Genomic DNA, 20417 nt, shown 5'->3' with positions numbered 1-20417 from the left:
GTACGCGCTATGGTACGTTTTGTTTTTAGCGCCTCTAAATACCCATTATTATTATTATTATTATAAATATTATGCCTTAGCATATTGCCAATGTGTGCCTATTCAACAAGAAATTTACAAAATATCAACTAGATTTTTAACAAGAAATCTCTGATATTGATACTTTAACGTTTGTGGAACCAAATCCCTGTATAATGTTATGAGAGGTGTTTCATTCATGATTTTTTTCACTGTTCTATATTGTGTATTTCATTGTTTTGCCTATTATTGTTCTTTTATTATTAGAATCGTTCAATTAAAATGATATATTTGATAAATACTAATGTTTATTTTTGTAGATGTCCCCTGATGGTTATCTAGATGGGATGGAGGTTGGTTCTGTTCCCGCCAGACCACCAAAAGTTCACAAACCTGGTAAGTTATTCTTCTTTTTCTAATAGGGCCATTCCTCTACCACAATCCAAAACCAATGATATTATGGTATGAACGTTGCAATGATGGTGGAAATTATTCATCATGCTAGTAGGTATGAATTGCAACATAGATTTTACATGATCAAAATGTTGCCCCCCAGGGTAACGAGGGTTATCAAATATGGCATGTATGATGAGTTACAAATAAATGTCTGGTCAGGAAGTCAAGGTCGAAGGTCATTTGAAGTTAATAATGTGGGTCTTATGAATAAAGAATTTGATATTTTGACAAATTCTCCATAGAAAATTTTCAGATTCCAATTGAACTTTTCAATTTGATAAGGGATAACCATTATTACTCTTCAGGCGGCACAATCTGGTGAAAGTATAAAGGTCAAAGGTAATTTATGGTGTTGAAGATGAAAATAAAATGTATTTAGATATCCTCTGATCTCATTTTTTTTAACTGTATAACATTTATAATGTATTTATTATGAAACTCATATATTGTGTCAACAATCTTGTAAGGATGAATTTTTTTTCCAAGTACGATATTTGTTATTGTATGATCATCAATGAATACTATTTTTTATTGATTTGAATTCTATAGGTGCTGGAAGACCCCCAAGGGCAGCTGCCCCAGCCCCTAAAGCTCCCACAGTGCTGAAACCTCCACCACAGGGCTTCAAGTAAGATGTGAAAAAATATATCATATTACCTCCATTGACAATAACTTCCATGAAAGTACATGTAATTCTGCACCTGAAAGCAAACATAAAACCTTGAACCCAAACCAAACTGTTCCCCTTGTGTGCGTCCATGGTCACATTTCATAAAGACTTGTTATGATAAGAAAAAATAAAATTTGTAAAAAGTTTACTTATCAGCCATTCAAAATGATTAATTTCAGTAGCTTATAACTCTTATCACAAGCTTGCTATCATAACAAGTGTTATGAAATGGTCCCCAGGTAGTTGTTTCATAAAGCTATTTGTGAAAAACCAATTAATTTTATGCTTGAATGGTGACCTTTCCTTGTGAGTTGTATCAATACCAATGACAAATTATGGGACTATAAGAAAGGGTCACTAGTCATGGGTAAGAAAATGTGTAATTATCAAACAGGTCTATGAATCGGCCCCCTGATATCATTCTGAATCCAATACTACATGCCGGTGGGTGTTTCATAAAGCTGTTCTTAAGTTACGAGCGACTAAGAACGACTGGTGATCCTTTCATGTGGTAAATAGTATATTGAATTGGCGATGGTTTAGCGTATAAGGTTCACCAGTCGCTCTTAACTTACGAACAGCTTTATGAAACGGCTCCCAGGTCTTATAATTGAAAGCAGAAATTTTTTGCATTGGTTTGAAAAATTAACTTCTTGTTAGTAATGGTTTTATTATTTTTTTTTTAAGTACAATCATGAAAATACAGTTTCATATATACAATGAGTAATACGTGAATCACGATCTTGCATGGTATGAAATCCTGTGATAAAGAAAGAAAGAAAGAGCATTGAGCCAGGCAAGTGTGGAGGAGAAAGAAGAGCAAAAGATCATAGATGCAGGAAAATAGATAGTCGGTAGTATGGTCAAGTAGAGAAGATAAAGGAGGAGTTAGAGAAATTAGGCAACAGAGGGAGATGAAGAGAATTAATCGTGTGCAAAATCTACAGTTTCATGGTTCGTTTGTTATCACTTATCAGCTTTCATTTACAAATGTTAACATTATCAGGGCCCCGTAACACAGAGGTTAGCGATTAATAATGAAATGGCCTATCAAGATCATCGCTGCATGCGCATTTTGCTCCGTAGACTGACTAGGAACCAATCAGAATTGTTGTTTTAAATTAGCGATCAATCGCTAATCAAAGATCATCGTTGCATGCGCATTTTGCTCCGTAGACTGACTAGGAACCAATCAGAATTGTTGTTTCAAATCAGCAATTAATCCCTAGCCTTTGTGTTACGGAGCCCAGATCATCTGATTTGGAATAAAGCTCGAAATTAAAGAAAGTCAAAATGAGATTGGGAACATAAACGCTTTTAAGGATTATTGGGTTATTGTAGTTATCAAAGTAAAAATTAAATTGAATTATCAATAATTATGATTTTTTTTAGTGATCCAAGAGGAGCTTCCTATAGACAGCAACTGAATGGAGGGATAGAACCTGAGTTAGCACCAGCCGTTAGGATGGTCATAGAACAAAAAGAACAAGCATTACTCGCATCACAAGAAACAGTGCAGGTAAGTTGTTTCAAACCCATGCAAACTGGTGGGTGTTTCATAAAGCTTTGGTGTAGTGCAGTAAAACCCCGATTCCAAAGAAAGTCTGTGAAACCAAAATTGTCACTTTATCCTTATGGATTTAGATCTGGTGCCCGTTTTATAAAGGACTGGCAATTGTTGTAACTTTGTCATAATGGCAACTACCATGGCAACAGGGCACAGCAGCCAATCAAAATCAAGGTTTTCGTGGTAGTTGCCATAATGGCAAAGTTTGCAAGACCTTTATGAAACGGGTCCCTGGTACAGTTACATAAAATGAACTTTGTGAAATCATGATATCTAAGCTGAAAAACGATCACACTGTAGATCACCAAGACAGATACTTGGTATTAAGCACATGTTGGACAGTATTATTTTTGCATGGATGAAAAACCCCTGAAACTTTGCTCAAATCTCATATTTCTCAGCAATTACACATTTTTATGCCCCCGCAGACGTCCGCCCGTCCCCCTCCACTTGGTTCCCGCGCAATAACTCAAAAAAAATTTAATGGATTTAAAAAAATTTTGGTGTGTAGGTAGGTGACACCAAAATACAGGCTAAGTTCGAATTCGGAGTCCGCAGGTCAAAGGTCACAGCTCATTATATATGCGAGTTGGTTCAATCATATTGAATGAATTTCTGATCGCGTTAAGCGGGGGCATCTGTGTCCTTTGGACACGTCAAATTTTTAGTCTTCCTGAATCCTTTGCCATATATAATTGGCATTTATCTTTAAATTGTCATGTGATGCAGAAAGCTTTTTCTTTGTTTACCTAACAATAACATCTCATGTTCATGTTGTTTTCCTTGTCTGTTTAGATTTTACAAGCAAAGGTGAGGCGATTAGAACATCTCCTGAAATTGAAAGACGATAGGATAGAGGAGCTGATGAAATCGGTGCAGAGGGCGCAAGGACATTACTGAACAATGTATGCTCTGTCAAGTCTAGCGGGTCTGAGTAGAGTACAGGCAATACGGCAATAATAAATAGAATTGTTCTGTAATCATTCTAGCACAGAGAGAGAGATAGAAAGAGAGAGAGGGTGCTTTCACATTTGGTCGTGCGACTGCTTACAACTGTTGCGATTCTGTGCAACATATATTGTGACCAAATTATCGCAAACGATCACACGAGCAACTGTGAAAGCCCCTTAAGACAGACTAGGCATAAAATGGGGAATAAATTAGAAATACATGTACATGTAATTAAAGGGATAGAGAGAGAGGGGGGTGGAGTAAGAGAGAAACTGAAATTGAAAAAACATATCTAGGACTCTGCAGGAAGGAAAGTAATGCAAACTCATGGAATATAAAAGAAATATCATTCAAAAAATTATGTTTTGTACTTGAAATGTATATAAAGGTTTATGAATTTACTTTTTAAATAGATGCTCCAAGCTGAAATTGATGTGATTTGAAATAACTAGAGTGAAGTTGAATTGAAGGAAAACGCCGAACTGTTATTAAAATGAAAAATAAAAAAAATATGGGTTCTTGAATTTTCAACTTTTAAGCCCAGCGCACACTGTGAGACCCCGATGTGATGCAACTTTTTAATGAATGGCATTTTGCATAAAATATGAAAGTTTCAAGAAGTAAAATTATTTTGTTTGAAGTTAGGAATAATAAAATAATTGCTGCAAGCCCTGTGGTCGGAGTAAAGTCCACTTTGGCTTCAAGTCGCATCCGAGGATGACGTCATTACATTTTGAAATTGAATTTGCATTTATTTTTACAGGGAGGCTTGAACTTGACTGAATTTTGATTTTAGTAGTCCTTATGCCAATTACAGAAAGAGTTGCAATCAATTGCAACTCTAAAAAAATTGCGCAACTTGATTTTCTACCAATCAACAGCATGCATTTCGGACTTGCGATTGATTTTTTGACTTGCGTTTAAACGCAACTCTTTCTGCAACAGACTCCTTGCACTATTCTGAACTCTGATCGCCAAAAGTTTATCAGCTGGAATGTTCATCTCAAATGTTATTACAATTTCTTTGAAATTCTGATCGCAATGAATTGCATAGTGTGCGCCGGGCTTTATACTCTCTGAGATCCCAACACGTTTCATGTGACTTGTCTGCAACACACAAATTAATCCACATGGCATTTCATGACAATTTTCTCTTAAGTGTCCCACATCTTTTCTATGACCCGTGCACATGAAATTTTGCACACACAGGTCTCGAGCTAAAGATGTGCAAGACACAATTTTCGCATTTGTCAGAAATTGTATTGATATGGTAACCACTATTAAAACCCAAAAAACTCATTATTGGATCAAAGTACTTCCCCAGTTTTCAGTCAGTGCTCATGAAATTTGGCTCAAATATTCATCTTGGGGTAAAAATGATTTAATATTAGTTGTTTTCAAAGTCTGCACTCCTGCTCTGTAGAATTGCATAATGCAGACAAGACTGCCAGATGTAATTCAAATCTTTCTGTTTCAGCCTGGAGTATCTATCTATGTAGTTTTAAAGTGTTAAGGCAATTTGTACATTACATGAATAACTTATTTCAGGGATATTATAGCGATAGATTCTGTGTCTGTATGAATAGAACTAATTGTGATATATTTATTTTTATTCACCTTGATCTCTGTTAAGGCTACATGTATGTTGCATGTGCAATTGGTACAAATTGTGATCAAATACCTATCTAAGTCAATATTTTAATCTATTTTAATAATTCAGATTTCTTCTTCAGGCTTAAGATAAATGTCCTATTGATGTCAGGCTAGTGACTTTATTGTCGTATTTGTATGAAAATTTTTATTTATATACAATTTTTTAAGCACTACAGACACGTATTTCATTTGGATCTAAAGAGATTTATGGGATTGAGAAGGTATATTTCCCCCTCGATATAGAATCCTAAATGTCTTGCCATTTAGCTTTAACTGTAGAAGTCATACAGTAACATTCATATCTGAATATTATATGTGTGAATGTACATTTCCAAAAGCGTTCTAATTTAATGAGAAATAATGTAGCAGTAGGCTTTTAAGTGTGATTAGAATTCCTATTTGGTATTTAAGAAAGAGATCATCTTAATAATTCATAATGAAAACACTTTAAGCAAGTTCACAAGTGGAGGTTTTGTGGCTCAGTGGATAAATCTCGACTTTGAATCCACAAGGTCTTGAGTTCTTAACATGTAACGGATCAAGAATGATTACCTTTTTAAAGGGGAAGTTCACCCTGAGAAAAATTTGTTGTAAAAATAGTAAAAAATATTGGTGAAGGTTTGAGGAAAATCCGTTAAAGAGTAAGAAAGTTATTAGAGTTCAAAGTTTTGGATTTGTGACGTCATATACGAGCAGCTGCCCCATGTGTTATGTAATATAAAATGCATGAATTTCAAATTTTGTATGGTTCCTGATGACTTAATTATGTTTTCTATTCATGATCGGGTGTGAAATGATTTGTCTATTGATATACAAAAGGTACAGTGAAAACCATTTTTAATTTTCTGAGAAAATGACATTTCATTGATTTTTTACCATTCGCTGTGTAGGAATGCTGCTCGCATGTGATGTCACAAATCAAATAATTGAAATTCTAATAACTTTTTAATTATTTTATGAATTTTTCTCAAACCTTCGGCAATATTTTTTATTATTTTTTCTGCTATGTTTACAATGAACTTTTTGTCAGGGTGAACTTCCCCTTTAACTGTTGTTAAAATGGTGGAATCTTGGTGTAGTGGTTATGAATTCTGCCTCTTTATCTCAGGGGTATGGGTCCAAATCATGCGTAAATTTACTTCAATTTGTACTGAATTTCAACCAAGGTTAGGTAAATGGGAACCTGGCAGGAATTAACATTTATTCCTTGAAATGCAGAGTGAATGCTACTTGTGAAAGCTCGGGTAATTACTATGTATAATTAAAGGGCCCTTAGCTACTTCTGCAAGTATTAGGTATTATAATATTATTTTGTTCCATTTGCTGTATTGTCTTTTTTTAATGCAATTTAAACTCTACTGTGCTTTGTTTGTATGACTGAAAATTATGATTGAAATTAAGTGAATTTCATGATCATATCATTTGTGTAGAATAGTCAACAAGCCACCTGCCATGTCCTGTAATTTGCTAGTCCTCTCATACACAATTATATCTTTTAGAATTCAATGTAGACCATTGTAAAGAAAAGAGCTAATGAGCATGCTTGATTGAAGGCTACACATGTGTTGAATTTATGGCGAAAATAGTCATATTGCCTGGTTGCCAAATAAAAAGAAGACACACCCCCCCCCCCCCCCCCCCGAGGTTGTATAAAGTGCTATTAAAAAGATAAAGTTGCTAAGTTTCAAATCAACTTTTTATTGGGGTAAACTTCCCCTTTTAAAACAAAGATGTCACTTCGTAACATGCATATGTTTTAGGAGACATTTTAAGTACGATCTGCAAATTCACAACTCTTCATGTTCTCAGCATAATTGAAAGTTAATACTAATTTAATTTTGCTAATTTATGAGTTATGAGCATTTTAATTTCGAAATCACTTATACTAATGAGATCCTCCAATTGGCAACATGACCAAGTTTTTTGATGTCACAGAAGTACAACTCTCCCTTTTTTACACTGAAATAATACCCCAAAACATTTATTTTTCTAATTTCTAATGATATTACAAACTCTTTGTCCATGATAAATTTTATGAAACCTCTATTACATGACCTCCCCTGAAAAAAACACACCTGATCTATGGATAGACTTGATAAAGTGAGAATTTTAATGAAATATATAGAAGAGTAATTGGGGAGTTGTACAAGTGTGACTGACATCACACATTTTGGTTGGTCGCATTGCCAATGGGAAGATGTCCTCATTATTACTGAACTCAACATTGAAATGTTCACAACTTTCATATTCCTTTGTTCAGTTTTTCTCAAACCTTCATTGATTTGTTTCTTTGATTTTTCTGTTGTCACTCAAGCTAACTTGTTCCTTTATGAAACACAATGGTGCAGGTTGTATTCTGCCAAAATAAAATGTTCTGTGTAAATAATATAAAATCATTTTAAAAAGATTCACCTTCTCGTATGTATTTATGTAAGGTATGTACATTAAACCTTGAACAGAAAAACTTCAATATGTTCTTTTAATTTTTAAAGCATGTTCAGTGTTCTTGTCCACCGTTTAAATTTTTTTTTTTTCATGCAGATTGCAGACAAGATATTCCTGCATAGCTACAGACTACTGTCAATTACAAAGGGAAATGTGCTTTTGTAATGTAATGATAATTACACAAAAAACGGCTGCTCCCCCCCCAATTATTTTCTAATGAAAAAAATAAGAGAGGAAATTTAGGAAAGATCTGTACCGGTTACATCCGGTAATGTCGCAGCGATGCCTCATATGACAATGTGTTTTTTACATCTTGGATAAATGTTTGACATCACAATCCAGAAAATGTGACTGGGCCTACTGTAAAGCTCTGTTGGCGCAAACGTTTCTGTGTGGCCGGCACTGGGCTTCACACATCGCCATCAAAGGCAACAAGGTACTAGTATTATCAACTTCTTTACAAATGAGAAGCTGCACAATTCAATTTGTTTTCCATTGTGAACTATGCCTTAAAACCTCTTTGTAAGAGGTTTTGTAAATCAGTTTGTACATCAACCTAAACTGAGACATAACAAAAATCAAATATATCACTTCACTTCCAGTCATTGGCAAAGAATTATTTCTTTCCCCAGTCAATTTGATTAATGTAAAATAATGATTAGGGAAAAGTGTCTGTTAGATTTTATGTTTGGCTTGACGTGCATATATTCCATCGGAGCAATTGTCACTGGAGCAAATGTCATGGAACCGTGTCAAGTACTGGTTGCAGAATATGTGTGCTTTGCCAGTTTAATTACAACACACACACATCTGAGAGACACTAGAATGACTGCATACAATCATGATAATTTTTATTGAAATATATTTATATTCTCTTACAATTCAAATAATTTCAGATATTTTCTTACAAAATTGATTTAACGCTAGTTGAAGCTCAGATGCCACATCCTCAGAGAATAAAGATAAAATGTGCATTCTCTGGTAGAAAGCTAAAATCTGAAGCCCACTTACATACAACTCTGGCCTACATTCATGGTTTGAAGAAGGGTTTACAGAGATTTGAATATATTCATAACGCTACATTTAGTGCAGTTGTTGAGAAAGATCCCAATGTTTTTTTTTTTTTTTTTTTGGGGGGGGGTTGGCCATGGGTGATGACTTTGATTTCCAGCCATGGCGTGTTTTCCTTCAGCAAGAAATTACCCACATTGTGCTGCACTCGACCCAGGTTAGATAAATGGGTACCTGGTAGGAAGAAATTCCTTGAATGCTTGAGTGCCTAAATGGGCAGCGCAGCTAAAGCCAGGGTAATAATAGCAGCGCTTCGTATCCTCATGTCAGGCATTCACACTACAAAATGCTCCTAACCCATCAGTCAAACCATCATGGAGTTGAATAGACATTCATGTGTATAAGGTGTTTACACTGTAGAAAACGCTCGTAACCCATCTGTCTAACCATTATGGAGTTGAATAGACATTCATGTGAATAAAGTGTTCACACTTCACAGAACGCCCCTAACCCATCCTGTAAAGTGTTCACACTATACAGAACGCTCCTAGCCCATCCGTCTAACCATCATCAATTTGAGTCGACATTCATGTGTTCAAGGTATTCACACCTTAGAAAAATGCTCCTAACACATCAGTCTAACCATCATGGAGTTGAATCAACAATCATGTGTATAAGGTGTTCACACTGTAGAAAACGTTCCTCACCCGTCACTAACCATTATGGAGTTGAAGCGACATTCATATGTATAAGGTGTTCACACTGTAGAAAACGTTCTTCACCCGTCACCATTATGGAGTTGAGTAGACATTCAGATGTGTAAGGTGTTTACACTGTAGAAAACACTCCAAACCCATCAAACTATTAATTATGGAGTTTAATATACATTCGTGTGAATAAAGTGTTTACACCGTAGAAAACGCTCATAAGAACACGTCCTTGAGGTAGTCATCAAACTCGTCATCTCTGTAAAAAGATATAAACAAAAGATGGAAACAAACATAGAACAGAGATATTTTACATACATAAAGGAAAATTCAAGAATTCAAATATGTTTTGGAGATTCTGAAGTAATTTCCAAAAGAATATTTTCCAACTGGCTAAACCCCACCCCTAAAAAGAGAGCTCAAATCTCATTCACTTTGGGACATCATCGGTCAATCTTCTGCCAACTGTTGGTGTGCTTACAAAAGGACAGTGGTATATAGTTTGCCAGAGCTAACCACCTCTAAGCAGTCTCAATGCAACAGATGTAAGGTCAGACATGCTGCAGTATCACCAGCAAAGGGTATTGTATGAAAGTAATCGCTGAGCTGTGGGAAGTTACACAACATGTTAGTGATGCTAATTCAGGTTGGCAGATGATGTCATGAAGGGACTATTAAAGATCTGAGCTCCTTTTTTTTTAGGGGTGGAGCTTAACACGTTGGAAAATATTCTCTTTTAAGAAAATTGTTTAAAAATCTATAAAACAACTTTGGATTCTTAAATTGTACCCTACGACCCATATTCTTCACTCTGGTTTAAACTAAACCCTGGTTTAAAGTCGTAGTTTAACTATGGAGGGCCAATTGGGGCACAAATCTCAATTAGTACATGTTCAATTCATTAACTCTTATGACATGCACATCATTTATAACAGTCACAGGATGACAACTGAAATATTTTCTTCATTATGAAAGCAAAGGGAAACAAAATAGTAAATTTAAGAAATATACAAAAGAAGCGGAATTTTTGAGTTTTTGGCTCCCCATAATTTTAGCATATAGTTAGACCATGGTCCAAGTTAAACCTGACTTCAGAATACGGGCCTATGAGTTGTATTTAGCACTATGCATCAATAGGTAACAACTTGGATTTGGATTGCATGGAACGTTTAAGGGAAGGATTGAATGACATACCTCGATTTATCTTCTGTTACAGGAGCAGGGCCAGTCCAGAACTCACTCTCAGATACATTACTTCTGTCAGTATCATCTATCATTGTAAGATAAGAATAAGAGTCCTTTAGTTTTATCTCATCGCATCAATAACATATATTCTTCTTTCAATTTGTCTTATGAAATCAGAAGTACTGCACTAAACAATGTCATGGTGTACATTGGGCTAATCTTCTACAGGTTAGCACCCTATTAAAGCAATGTATCTTTGGGGGTGTTTCACAAAGATATAAGAGTGACTTTTTTAAAAATAGAGTTGCACTTAAATTTCAGCTGCGTGTGGCATATAACGCTTCACCGCATTGTGCACATGGGACGCATACTACTGCGCATCCATCAATCAGATTACGCGTTGAATTATGTGCACATTGGCGTTTCAGCACGACTCCTTGAGAGATTTTTAACAGTCCATTGACAAAATAATTATTCAAACCCAACAGGATGTAGATTTAAAATATATTTTCAAAATCAACCAGTGAGTTGGCTCAGTTGGTAGAGCATCCACCTCGCAACCAGGAGGTCTGGAGTTGAACCCCCACCGCGTCAGACCAAGTGACGTTAAAAGATGGGAGTTGCTGGGATAGAACAATTCCGATGTAATGCTGCTCAGTGGCTGCCGGGCCCATGATCAATTGGGCAAGGGCAAAACAAATCTTTGGAGGATTTCCATTTCTGATTTCTAATTCATACAATAAAATATGGATTTTTAAGAATCACCTTTAGAGCTGTGTTTTGTCCTTTTCTGTTTATCAAGTTCATCATCACTTGAGCTTTCATCAGACTCTGATCTCCTCTTCCTCCTTTCCTTCTGGTGTTTACTTCTATGTTTCTCATGCTTACTTTCCTCATATTTGTCCTTATATTTGTCCTTATGTCTGTTCTTGTGTTTGTCCTTGAGTTTGCTTTTATGTCTCTTAGGAGAAGGCGAATTTGAATCTCTGTCTTTGCTATGCTTGGAGCTTGATGACCTTTTGGTGACCTCCTTGCATGTCTTGTGGTAGTTGAGCTTGTAAGAGCAAGCCTCACACAGTCCTATAAGTGAAAGTTATATATATTATTTATCATTTCATTGGCCTAAAGGGGGTGGGGGAGGATATTGCTTCATGAACTTGAGATATTCTTGCTCAATGACAACATTACAGCTGTCAATCAACTTCTCTGAGAGCTGTTTCTCAACATCCTACTTCCCAAGATAAGTGAAAAGCTCTCTATACTTAATTTTTTTCCATTATAGGCAGAAGGCAACTGCAGTTAAGGTTTTGTTATTCTATTAGATATACAATGTTAAACCACTTTTTTGAGGGTACTTATTAGTTTGTGAGAAAGCTACACAAAATGGCTAATTTCAGGCATAAAAAAATACAATTTGTTTTATTGTCAATAAAACTTTCAACAATAGCCAATCTTTATCATGTATCAAAGTTCTTTTCATTCATTCCTTTAAACTCTCTGATAAATACATTTAGAGAAGAAATATATTTCCTGTTTATGTACTTATAGAATTCAACTTTGATTGAAGTATTCTTGATTTGAATTTTAGCTACTTACATTTTATATTATTCAACCAGTATATCAAACCCATGAATTATCTGATAATAAAAGTTTGATTTGATTTCTCTACTAGTATTTTTCTTCTGCAGAACAATGTAATATGGTAACACAAATATAACAAGATATTTTGACAATACTTCAGAAATACACATCACTGAAAACAAAATCACTTACGGAAGATCAATTGTCACTATAAACAAAAATGCTTGAGAATTTGACAAATATTTTCGAAAACTTGAAATTTTCAATAATATTCTTACTTAGTTTCACAAGTGCATTTTTCTTCTCTCCATGTTCCATGTAAGCAAAGTTCACTTCCCACGTTCTTAATCCTTCCTGCTCGTTACATTTCTTATTGCCACATGTGAAGTGACCTTTGCCCCCTACTACCTCCTTCTCCACTCGCCATCTCATCGCAATCTGTGAGAGAGAAACAAAAAATAATGAAAAAATGTGATAAATAGTTCAAATAAAATACAAATGTATACAATTTGTGAAAAGAAGAGAAAGGAAAATTATTACAAAATATATTAAAATGCAAATAGAATAAAGGAAACAATGTAAGCAAGCAAGGGTTATCCCTTTGCACGCTGATGTTGCAATTTTGCACATTCGCACAATAATTAAATTCAACAATCGTAATAATTAGTTATCTCCCCTACCTTCAAATTAGATAAGCTAATAAAAGGCAATAGTTCTTGGATAGCATCTGTATAATAATAATAATAAGTATCAATTGTGCAATATTGATATATTGAATTAAAGAAAATAACATGGAAACAATTGTCATTATCATCCCCCAAAAAATAATTCAGCGTGCAAAGAGTTATTATCAGAAATATGCATTCTTCCAACCATCTACTGGCCTGTAGCCTTCCACTCTGGTACAATTTCTATGACACTGTGTGGAGGCAATAACATGGATGATGATGATGATAATAATTCATATAAGTCAAGAGTCAGAACCACAAGACCATGCATTGTATGTACGCTTGATGGCAAGTGATGCTTTTGCTTTAAAGGTCAAGTCCACTCCAGAAAAATGTTGATTTTAATAAAAAGAGAAAAATTTAACTAGCATAACGCTGAAAATTTCATCAAAATCGGAAGTAAAATAAGAAAGTTATGACATTTTAAAGTTTCGCTTATTTCCACAAAACAGTTATATGCACGACTCAGTGACATGCAAATGAGACAGATGATGATGTCCCTCACTTACTATTTTTTTTGTTTTTTATTGTTTGAATAAATACAATATTTCATTTTTTTACAGATTTGACAATAAGGACCAACTTGACTGAACCATATAGTACACTGTTACTTCCACATGTTCAGGGAGGAATTAATCTTTGTTTCACTTGACAATGAGGAGAAAATTTAAATATTTCATATTTCATATGAGAAAATACAAAAGAAATAGTGAGTGGATGACGTCATCAATCTCCCATTTGCATACTGACCAGGATGTGCATATAACTGTTTTGTGAAATTAAGCAAAAATAAAAAATATTATAACTTTCTTATTTTATATTTGATTTTGATGAAATTTTCAGTGTTATGCTTGTTGATTTTTCTCTTTTTATTCAAATCAACTTTTTGTTGGGGGTGGACTTGTCCTTTAAATAGAAACAAATTTATTAACATATCATATCATATAACTCTATCATATATAGCTAAACTAATCCAAATTTCAAGATTTCAAGACGACTTGATCAAATTGACCTAAACATCTTCTTTGAGGTTGATGTTAATGGTAGAACTAGAGGCCATAGCATGAAAATGAAAGAGCACAGATGCAAATTGCAGAAAGGAGTATAAATGATTGGAATGCTTTACCGGTGAATCAGTTTCTGCATCGTGCCAATATGCTCCAATGAAGTATTGAGAAGCACTTGAAAAAACTATCCACTAAAGTTTTTACCCTACCAGAGACTACTGTATGTGACGAGGGGCGAATAAGCTACAAGCTTTACGTCTCTACATCCAAACTTAGCCTGTATTTTGGTGTCATCTACCTACACACCAAAATTGTTTTTAATTCTTTGAATATTTCATAAGTTATCATGTGGAAACCAACTCACATATTTAATGAGCTGTGACCTTTGACCTACGGACTCCGAATTCGAACTTAGCCTGTATTTTGGTGTCATCTACCTACACACCCCAAATTTTTAAAATCCATTAAATATTTTTTGAGTTATTTAAAAAAACCAAGTGAGGGGATGGACGGAAGGACGGACAGGGGCAACGCTTAATGCCCCCTCCGGACTTCGTCTGCAGGGGCATAAAAAGTAAGTATTCCATATCACGATCATTTGTAATCTGCATTTATATTCAGATCAGGGAACTGCTAACTACTGAGTGCAGATAGAGAGTATACCTTGTCTACCTGTATTCATTTGGGTCGCGTAATAATCTGAGTCTTGATTTTCATGAGTTTTGCTTTTTAGTTCAGAATGATCCTAACATTCAAATCCATACCTTGTAGCTCACTTCACAACCTTGATACTACACTTATCTTTGACTCACCTTATTTTCTTTATATCGACTCAAATCAGCAATGCAATACTCTTTAAACAGCTTATCCCAGTACTTCTTGGCTAGCCTCTTTCCCCAGGAGTTTTCTTGCTCCTCATCCTCGGCATCCCATATAAAACGATGGTTCTCTCTAATCACGTCCAAATCAGTTTTGTCCTTCGACCTTCATATCGAAACAACAAACAAGCATTTGAACCAGTTAATGAAAGACATATAATATTCCTTATTCGCTTTGAAAATGATGTAATTAATAGGGATGCCAGTCAGATTTTAATACTCCAAAGGCCTAAAAAGAAGCCAGAATATGTTAGAGCCCCATACATGTATATGCTGGACAATATAAAGCCTAAAAAACCTGAAATAGAAAGTTGTCAGGGGCTTGAATTAGACAATAGCATAAAGGCTCTGACCTTCTCTGAATTAACCATCAAATGGAAAATTTTCCCCAAAATTAACATATTTCTAGCAACATTTTTTATGTGATGGACATGGTATAGGTCCAAAATATGGACTTTCAACAATGCAGCCACATAATGAATATAATACTGGGAGTTATATTCATACAGCAATTAATGGGAAATTAATCATGGCAGTTAATAAAAGCAGAAAAGTGAGGGTGTGACCAAAAAAAAAAATCCATCAATGAACAACATGAATTTTTGAAGCGTTGACTACTAGTATGTGATATTACAAGCAGAAACATGAATAAATAAATTTGAGGATATCACAAATGTGCAGATAAAATATTTTGAAATTATTTTGATGGGGGGAGGGGGGGGGGGGTTAGGGAGATTTATATCACATAGCATAATACATTCCCCCTTTTTTCTGGTTTTACTACAGCATGCCTGGCATAGCACCTTTGTCTGCTTTGATTGCTTACTCACAACTGGCTGATAATATCACTGCAGGAAAGAGATCTGGGCCCCCATCTTACAAGTTGGGAAAGATCTGATCAACCTGAACTACGTGAAAATTGATCAATGTCATCATTTTTTGGAAAGGAAATTTGTACATCGTCCCTTGCAACAAAGAAAAGCACACTGAATTTTAAAGAAAACAAAGAATGTATGACTTTACATCATATCTAGAAAATAATTGCAATGTAAAACATGTATTTTAGATGTTGATGCCTTTCCATAGTTGTGGTTGATAAGATTAATCGCAACTCTTCCTAAGATGGGGTCCTGAAAATCTCTTTTTGTGCCATAACCCTAAATGGAATCACACTCACGTGTCTCTCTGGAACAGATCTTTGGTGGCCCCTGGATAATATAACAAGTAATCATTCACTAGCTGCTTATGACGATTGTACTGTATTGCTTTGGTCAAGGAAAAAACACAATTCATGTTTTGCAATATGGATTAAGAAAACAGCAATCTAGGTACATGATTCACCATTTATTTTCCAAAAGACATTAATCATTTATATAATATTGGATGCACTGACTTGAGTGTGAAATAATTCAAATCAATTCACTTTTTCTGCAATGGAGAGATAAAGGAATCAAATTTGGATATGGTACACAAAAATAGATGGATTTTGGACAGCATACACTCACAGTACTTTCGTTTCCAATTGCGAGATCACGGATATATTACACAACTAAGAGTTTGAAGCAATGACCTTTGTGAATAAAAAAGGTTAAAATACCGTCATAGGTTATTTCTGCTCCCCTCAAAATTGTAGGCTCATAAGGCCACTGACATGGGCTGTGACAGAAATCTGATGAAGACACGGAACAATCATTAACAGGAAGTTTTGGTTCAATCTCAAATCATGAAAAGGATACGGCATCTAAGGCAAGGAAATGGAACCGCTGGTTTTTACTTTCTTCTCTGCATAAAAAAAGAATAAAAGGAGAAATTAAAAATCAGGACATGTTGATATATCAAAAATGCATCCAAATGCTGTATCACCAAATTGATTCTATACACAAATAACAAAATACTTCCTTTCTTTATAGTCTCTTTGTTTTTTGAAACCCTTTACCAATCTGAGTCATGAAATGGCTCACTTGAATTTAACCCAATAAAATAATCGTGGACTTTGCAGAAATCAAAATATACCATATTTACAACCCAGAGTACCATGATGTTTATGTAAGAGTATAAATGTAGAAGAAATAATAAAAGTGATATATTACCTGTCGTATTCTGATGCTGCTAGACGCTTTGATGGGAGTCCACCTGTTACTGTACTCTGACCAGGTTTGGTGGCTAGATCCTGTCGAGATCTAACAAATCATATTCAAGGTTTACAATTTCACTTCTAACATATTTCATTTCAAACACCTTATTTCAAATAAAAGACGATAAGATTTACAAGACATTGTATTCATAAAACTCTACATTTCTGTATAAGTCTGAAAAAATGTTGCTCTTTTGTTCTTTATTTAAAGATATGGTAAAATATTGAACTACATGTATATTCTACCATTCCAATTTTACTAAACTGCAGCAACCAATTTATCATTTTCCATTGATCGAATATGCATCACAATTCCAATTCAATGTTTGGCCATTTCAAATTCCTGGACAAGTCAAGTTTAAACTTTTTTTAGGAGGGGAGGGGTAACTTGATATCCAGGGACTCAGTTTTATAATTATGAGGGGAGCAATAAAAAGCTCTCCTAAAACTTTAAAGGGGACAATTAAGGGAGCACTACAAAAAGCTCTTTTCCGATTTCAAAATGGATTGAGGAATGTACACTCAGTTACAACCCACAACCAATGGAGACAAACAATCAGATATAGATATATGCAGTATTTATCTCATTGAACTATTTAATAATTTTTGCAAGTGTGTTATTGCTTACAATATAATTGTTATTTACAAAACCTTGACAGAGAATGAGGTTTTTAAGGTTGACTCTAACAGTTGATCATTGACTAACACTCATGTTATAGGCAATTGCTGAGGCGAGTGATAAATCGCTCTCTCAAAAATGGATTAAGGAGAGCGGTAGCGAGTGATCACTCTCACTCCCCTTTAACTTGAGTCCCTGGATATCAATTTACCACATTTCAAACCAGTCTTGCTTATCATTATGAGACTATCGACCTTAATAAGAGAGTTCCATGATCAGTCATATGAAACTATTGGTATCAGATTTCAATTGATAGTTAGTAATTATAAAATCAGGTGTGGGGGGGGGGGCAAAGATAGACATACAAAACAATAATATCTATAGAAGAGACACTGAATATTTTTCTATTTATTTTTACTGTTTTAGTATAATCTGCATTTAGTTCTTACCTTTTTCTTCTTTCAGTTTCACTGTCATATTCAAATTCAGATCCATATCCCCCTCCTGCATGACTCTGAATAAAAATGAGGAATTACAAAGAAAAAAGAAAGAGAAAACTTTGATATAATATGGGAAAATTTTTGACATTTACTATCCAATATGTGTATCCAAGTACCGGTAAGTGATAGTGCTGTAATGAATCAACAAAATTCTGATTCGTTTGTTATATTTCTTCCTGAGATTGATTGGGGAAGTTCCCTGACAAAAAGTTTATTGTAAAAATAGCAGAAAAATGAATATTGGTGAAGGTTTGAGGAAAATGTATCAAAGAATAAAAAAGTAATTAGAATTTGAATATTTCGATTTGTGACTTCATGATATGCGAGCACCTTCCACATAAATTGTGCAGTAAAAAAAATCAATGAAATGTCATTTTCTTTAAAAAAATGAAAATGGTTTTTGTTTGGTAACATCCCCTTGTCTGCACATATCTGCACGATTCTAATAAAAGAAGAGTAGAAGACATGCAATGACCACAAACTTTACACCTGCAATACACAGACAGATAATGATTTTAAAAATCCATATAAAAATGGTGGAAAAACATTGATTTTCAGGAATTAAATGTGACGGTCTCACATTCTCTGAATCGTGTGAAAAGTGAATGGATGCGCAGACATGTGGCACTATTTTTTTTGTTCAATCTGAAATTGACTACATGTAGGTTTTTTACGAGAAAATAATATTTTTTTTCTTCAAATTTTTATGAGATGTTTAGCAAACTTACCCTACTCTTAATTATAAAGAACATTATCAAGTGAATTAATTTGTGGAATAAAAATAAATAATTCATGTTTACTCTTGAGTTAATGAGGCCCACTTGTTCACTGCTACCACCCTGCCTGTGGGGGAATCTAAATGTAGATCTATTGAGTATACAACACACATTTAAAAAATTGATTAAAATGTCACTTTTTCATTAGTAATGTGGGGATCATTTTTGTATTCACTGGAGCGCTCAAAAACTTGAATTTTTGGTATATTTTTGTGCAGGCCCTTTATTGATGGAAAGTAAAATTTTTATTTTTCAATCTCTATTTTCAATTCAGAAAAAAAAAAGACTTCAATTTACTCAGGAACCAAGTTACATGATGAATAGCTCTAATGGAAACTGACAGTGTAAAAAAAATCAAGCATTTGTCCCCCAAAACAAGAGAAAACAAGCCAAACATTGCCAACCTTATTTCACCACACAGGGAATAGTAACAGAGAACAAGGTTATATATCATAACCTTGTTCATTTAATAAAAGAGTGATGAAGCCCGGCTTGGCCCTTCTTGCCATCATCAGAATATCAACAGATAAATTATTTTACACTTGTTTCTGAAAATAAAATGGTCATCATGATTATTTGAAATTTACGCATTTTACTAATATCCGATATGGTGCAGCTTCTAACGTCATAACGGCATCAATATCAATAAAAAACTTCGAATTCTAATAACCTCCTTAATATTTGACAGATTTTCCTCAAAGTTCAATGACAAAGTCAAAGTTTGACCTTGGCTTCAAAAGTTAAAGTTGAGCCTTTTTATTTTTCTGGTAGATCTAGTGGTCACTTCAACACTAACACTCCCAGCTACAGTTCCACTTTGACAAAGATTTCTAGTCTTTTCTAGATTTAGTCTTTTCATGCTTTAGAGTCCAAGTTCTGGATCTGGATGTATACGATGCAGGGCCCTCCTGGGCAGGTGCAATATACCGGGTGAAAACCACTCTTTGACGAATAACGTTAGTGTATAATTGGTTTTAACGTGCATAGGCATGATAGGTTGTGATTATGTTAGTTACTTATATTTATAATTTACAATTCAGAGTGATTCAGAATCAGAATTCAGATTTCACTCAGTTTCATTTCACTTTTTCAGGGTGAACTTGCCCATTATTTTTGATCATTTTCTTTTTTGGTAAATAAAAAATACCAGAGTTTTTACTTGCAGTTCTCACAAATAAAAGCACGAACTGGCTACATTTTTCATCTGCATCTGTGACTGTGCTCAACTCACTCAGACTTGTGACATTAGGCTCAACAAACATGAAAGCGAGTGTCTGGGGCATGCGCGTAGTTCGCTTCGTCGACGTCGACCAGCATCATTAATTCATATTCATATTTGGAAGGGAAAAGAAAACATTTTTTAAATTGCGCGGAATATACAGTCTCTCTTCCTCAATCATTTTATACATAACAGATGGGCAGCCAAAAGTTGCCTAAAAGATGCAAGAATCGACTGTTTTACCTTCCTAAAATCCCCCATTGCTCAGGCTCAGCTCAGCTCAGTGCACTTCACCAACAGTTATTGTCGATT

At 34.7% G+C, this 20417-nt stretch overlaps 2 protein-coding genes across 3 annotated transcripts in view; one reads left to right on the top strand and one right to left on the bottom strand.

Annotated features, from left to right (window-relative positions):
- The window catches only part of LOC129273671 (sperm flagellar protein 1-like), a 22537-nt gene extending 14752 nt beyond the window's left edge, over positions 1 to 7785 (top strand). The window contains exons 4-8 of one of the 2 annotated variants that reach the window (XR_010295382.1): positions 339 to 414; positions 1024 to 1102; positions 2537 to 2663; positions 3507 to 4974; positions 6346 to 7785. Coding sequence is in view for 1 of the 2 variants with exons in the window: in XM_054910738.2 (XP_054766713.2) it covers positions 339 to 414; positions 1024 to 1102; positions 2537 to 2663; positions 3507 to 3611 (387 nt within the window). In the remaining variant the exon portion in view is untranslated. Of the gene's footprint in view, positions 1 to 338; positions 415 to 1023; positions 1103 to 2536; positions 2664 to 3506 lie in introns of both variants that reach the window. The other variant, XM_054910738.2, reaches the window with a different exon arrangement.
- LOC129273011 (protein FRA10AC1 homolog) lies at positions 7007 to 20417 on the bottom strand. Its single transcript, XM_054910077.2, has 10 exons — positions 20349 to 20417; positions 18060 to 18124; positions 16948 to 17037; positions 16594 to 16639; positions 16035 to 16114; positions 14792 to 14963; positions 12523 to 12682; positions 11429 to 11743; positions 10673 to 10748; positions 7007 to 9737 (listed from the first exon to the last, which is right to left on the bottom strand). The coding sequence occupies exons 1-10, from the start codon at positions 20364 to 20366 to the stop codon at positions 9695 to 9697; spliced, it is 1065 nt and encodes a 354-aa protein (XP_054766052.2). The 5' UTR covers positions 20367 to 20417; the 3' UTR covers positions 7007 to 9694.

Source organism: Lytechinus pictus, chromosome 12 (assembly GCF_037042905.1).
Source record: "Lytechinus pictus isolate F3 Inbred chromosome 12, Lp3.0, whole genome shotgun sequence".
In the NCBI taxonomy this organism is placed as follows: domain Eukaryota; kingdom Metazoa; phylum Echinodermata; class Echinoidea; order Temnopleuroida; family Toxopneustidae; genus Lytechinus; species Lytechinus pictus.
Note: the sequence above shows the minus strand (reverse complement) of the source record. Positions and strands in the feature narration are given on the sequence as shown.

What these genes read in the sequence shown, in the direction of transcription:
- LOC129273011 (XM_054910077.2), bottom strand. An exon ending in GCAGCATCAGAATACGACAG is followed by an intron (nt 16,640 to 16,947) that starts GTAATATATCAC and finishes TTTTTTATGCAG; the next exon opens with AGAAGAAAGTAAAAACCAGC. An exon ending in AAATGCACTTGTGAAACTAA is followed by an intron (nt 11,744 to 12,522) that starts GTAAGAATATTA and finishes TTTCACTTATAG; the next exon opens with GACTGTGTGAGGCTTGCTCT.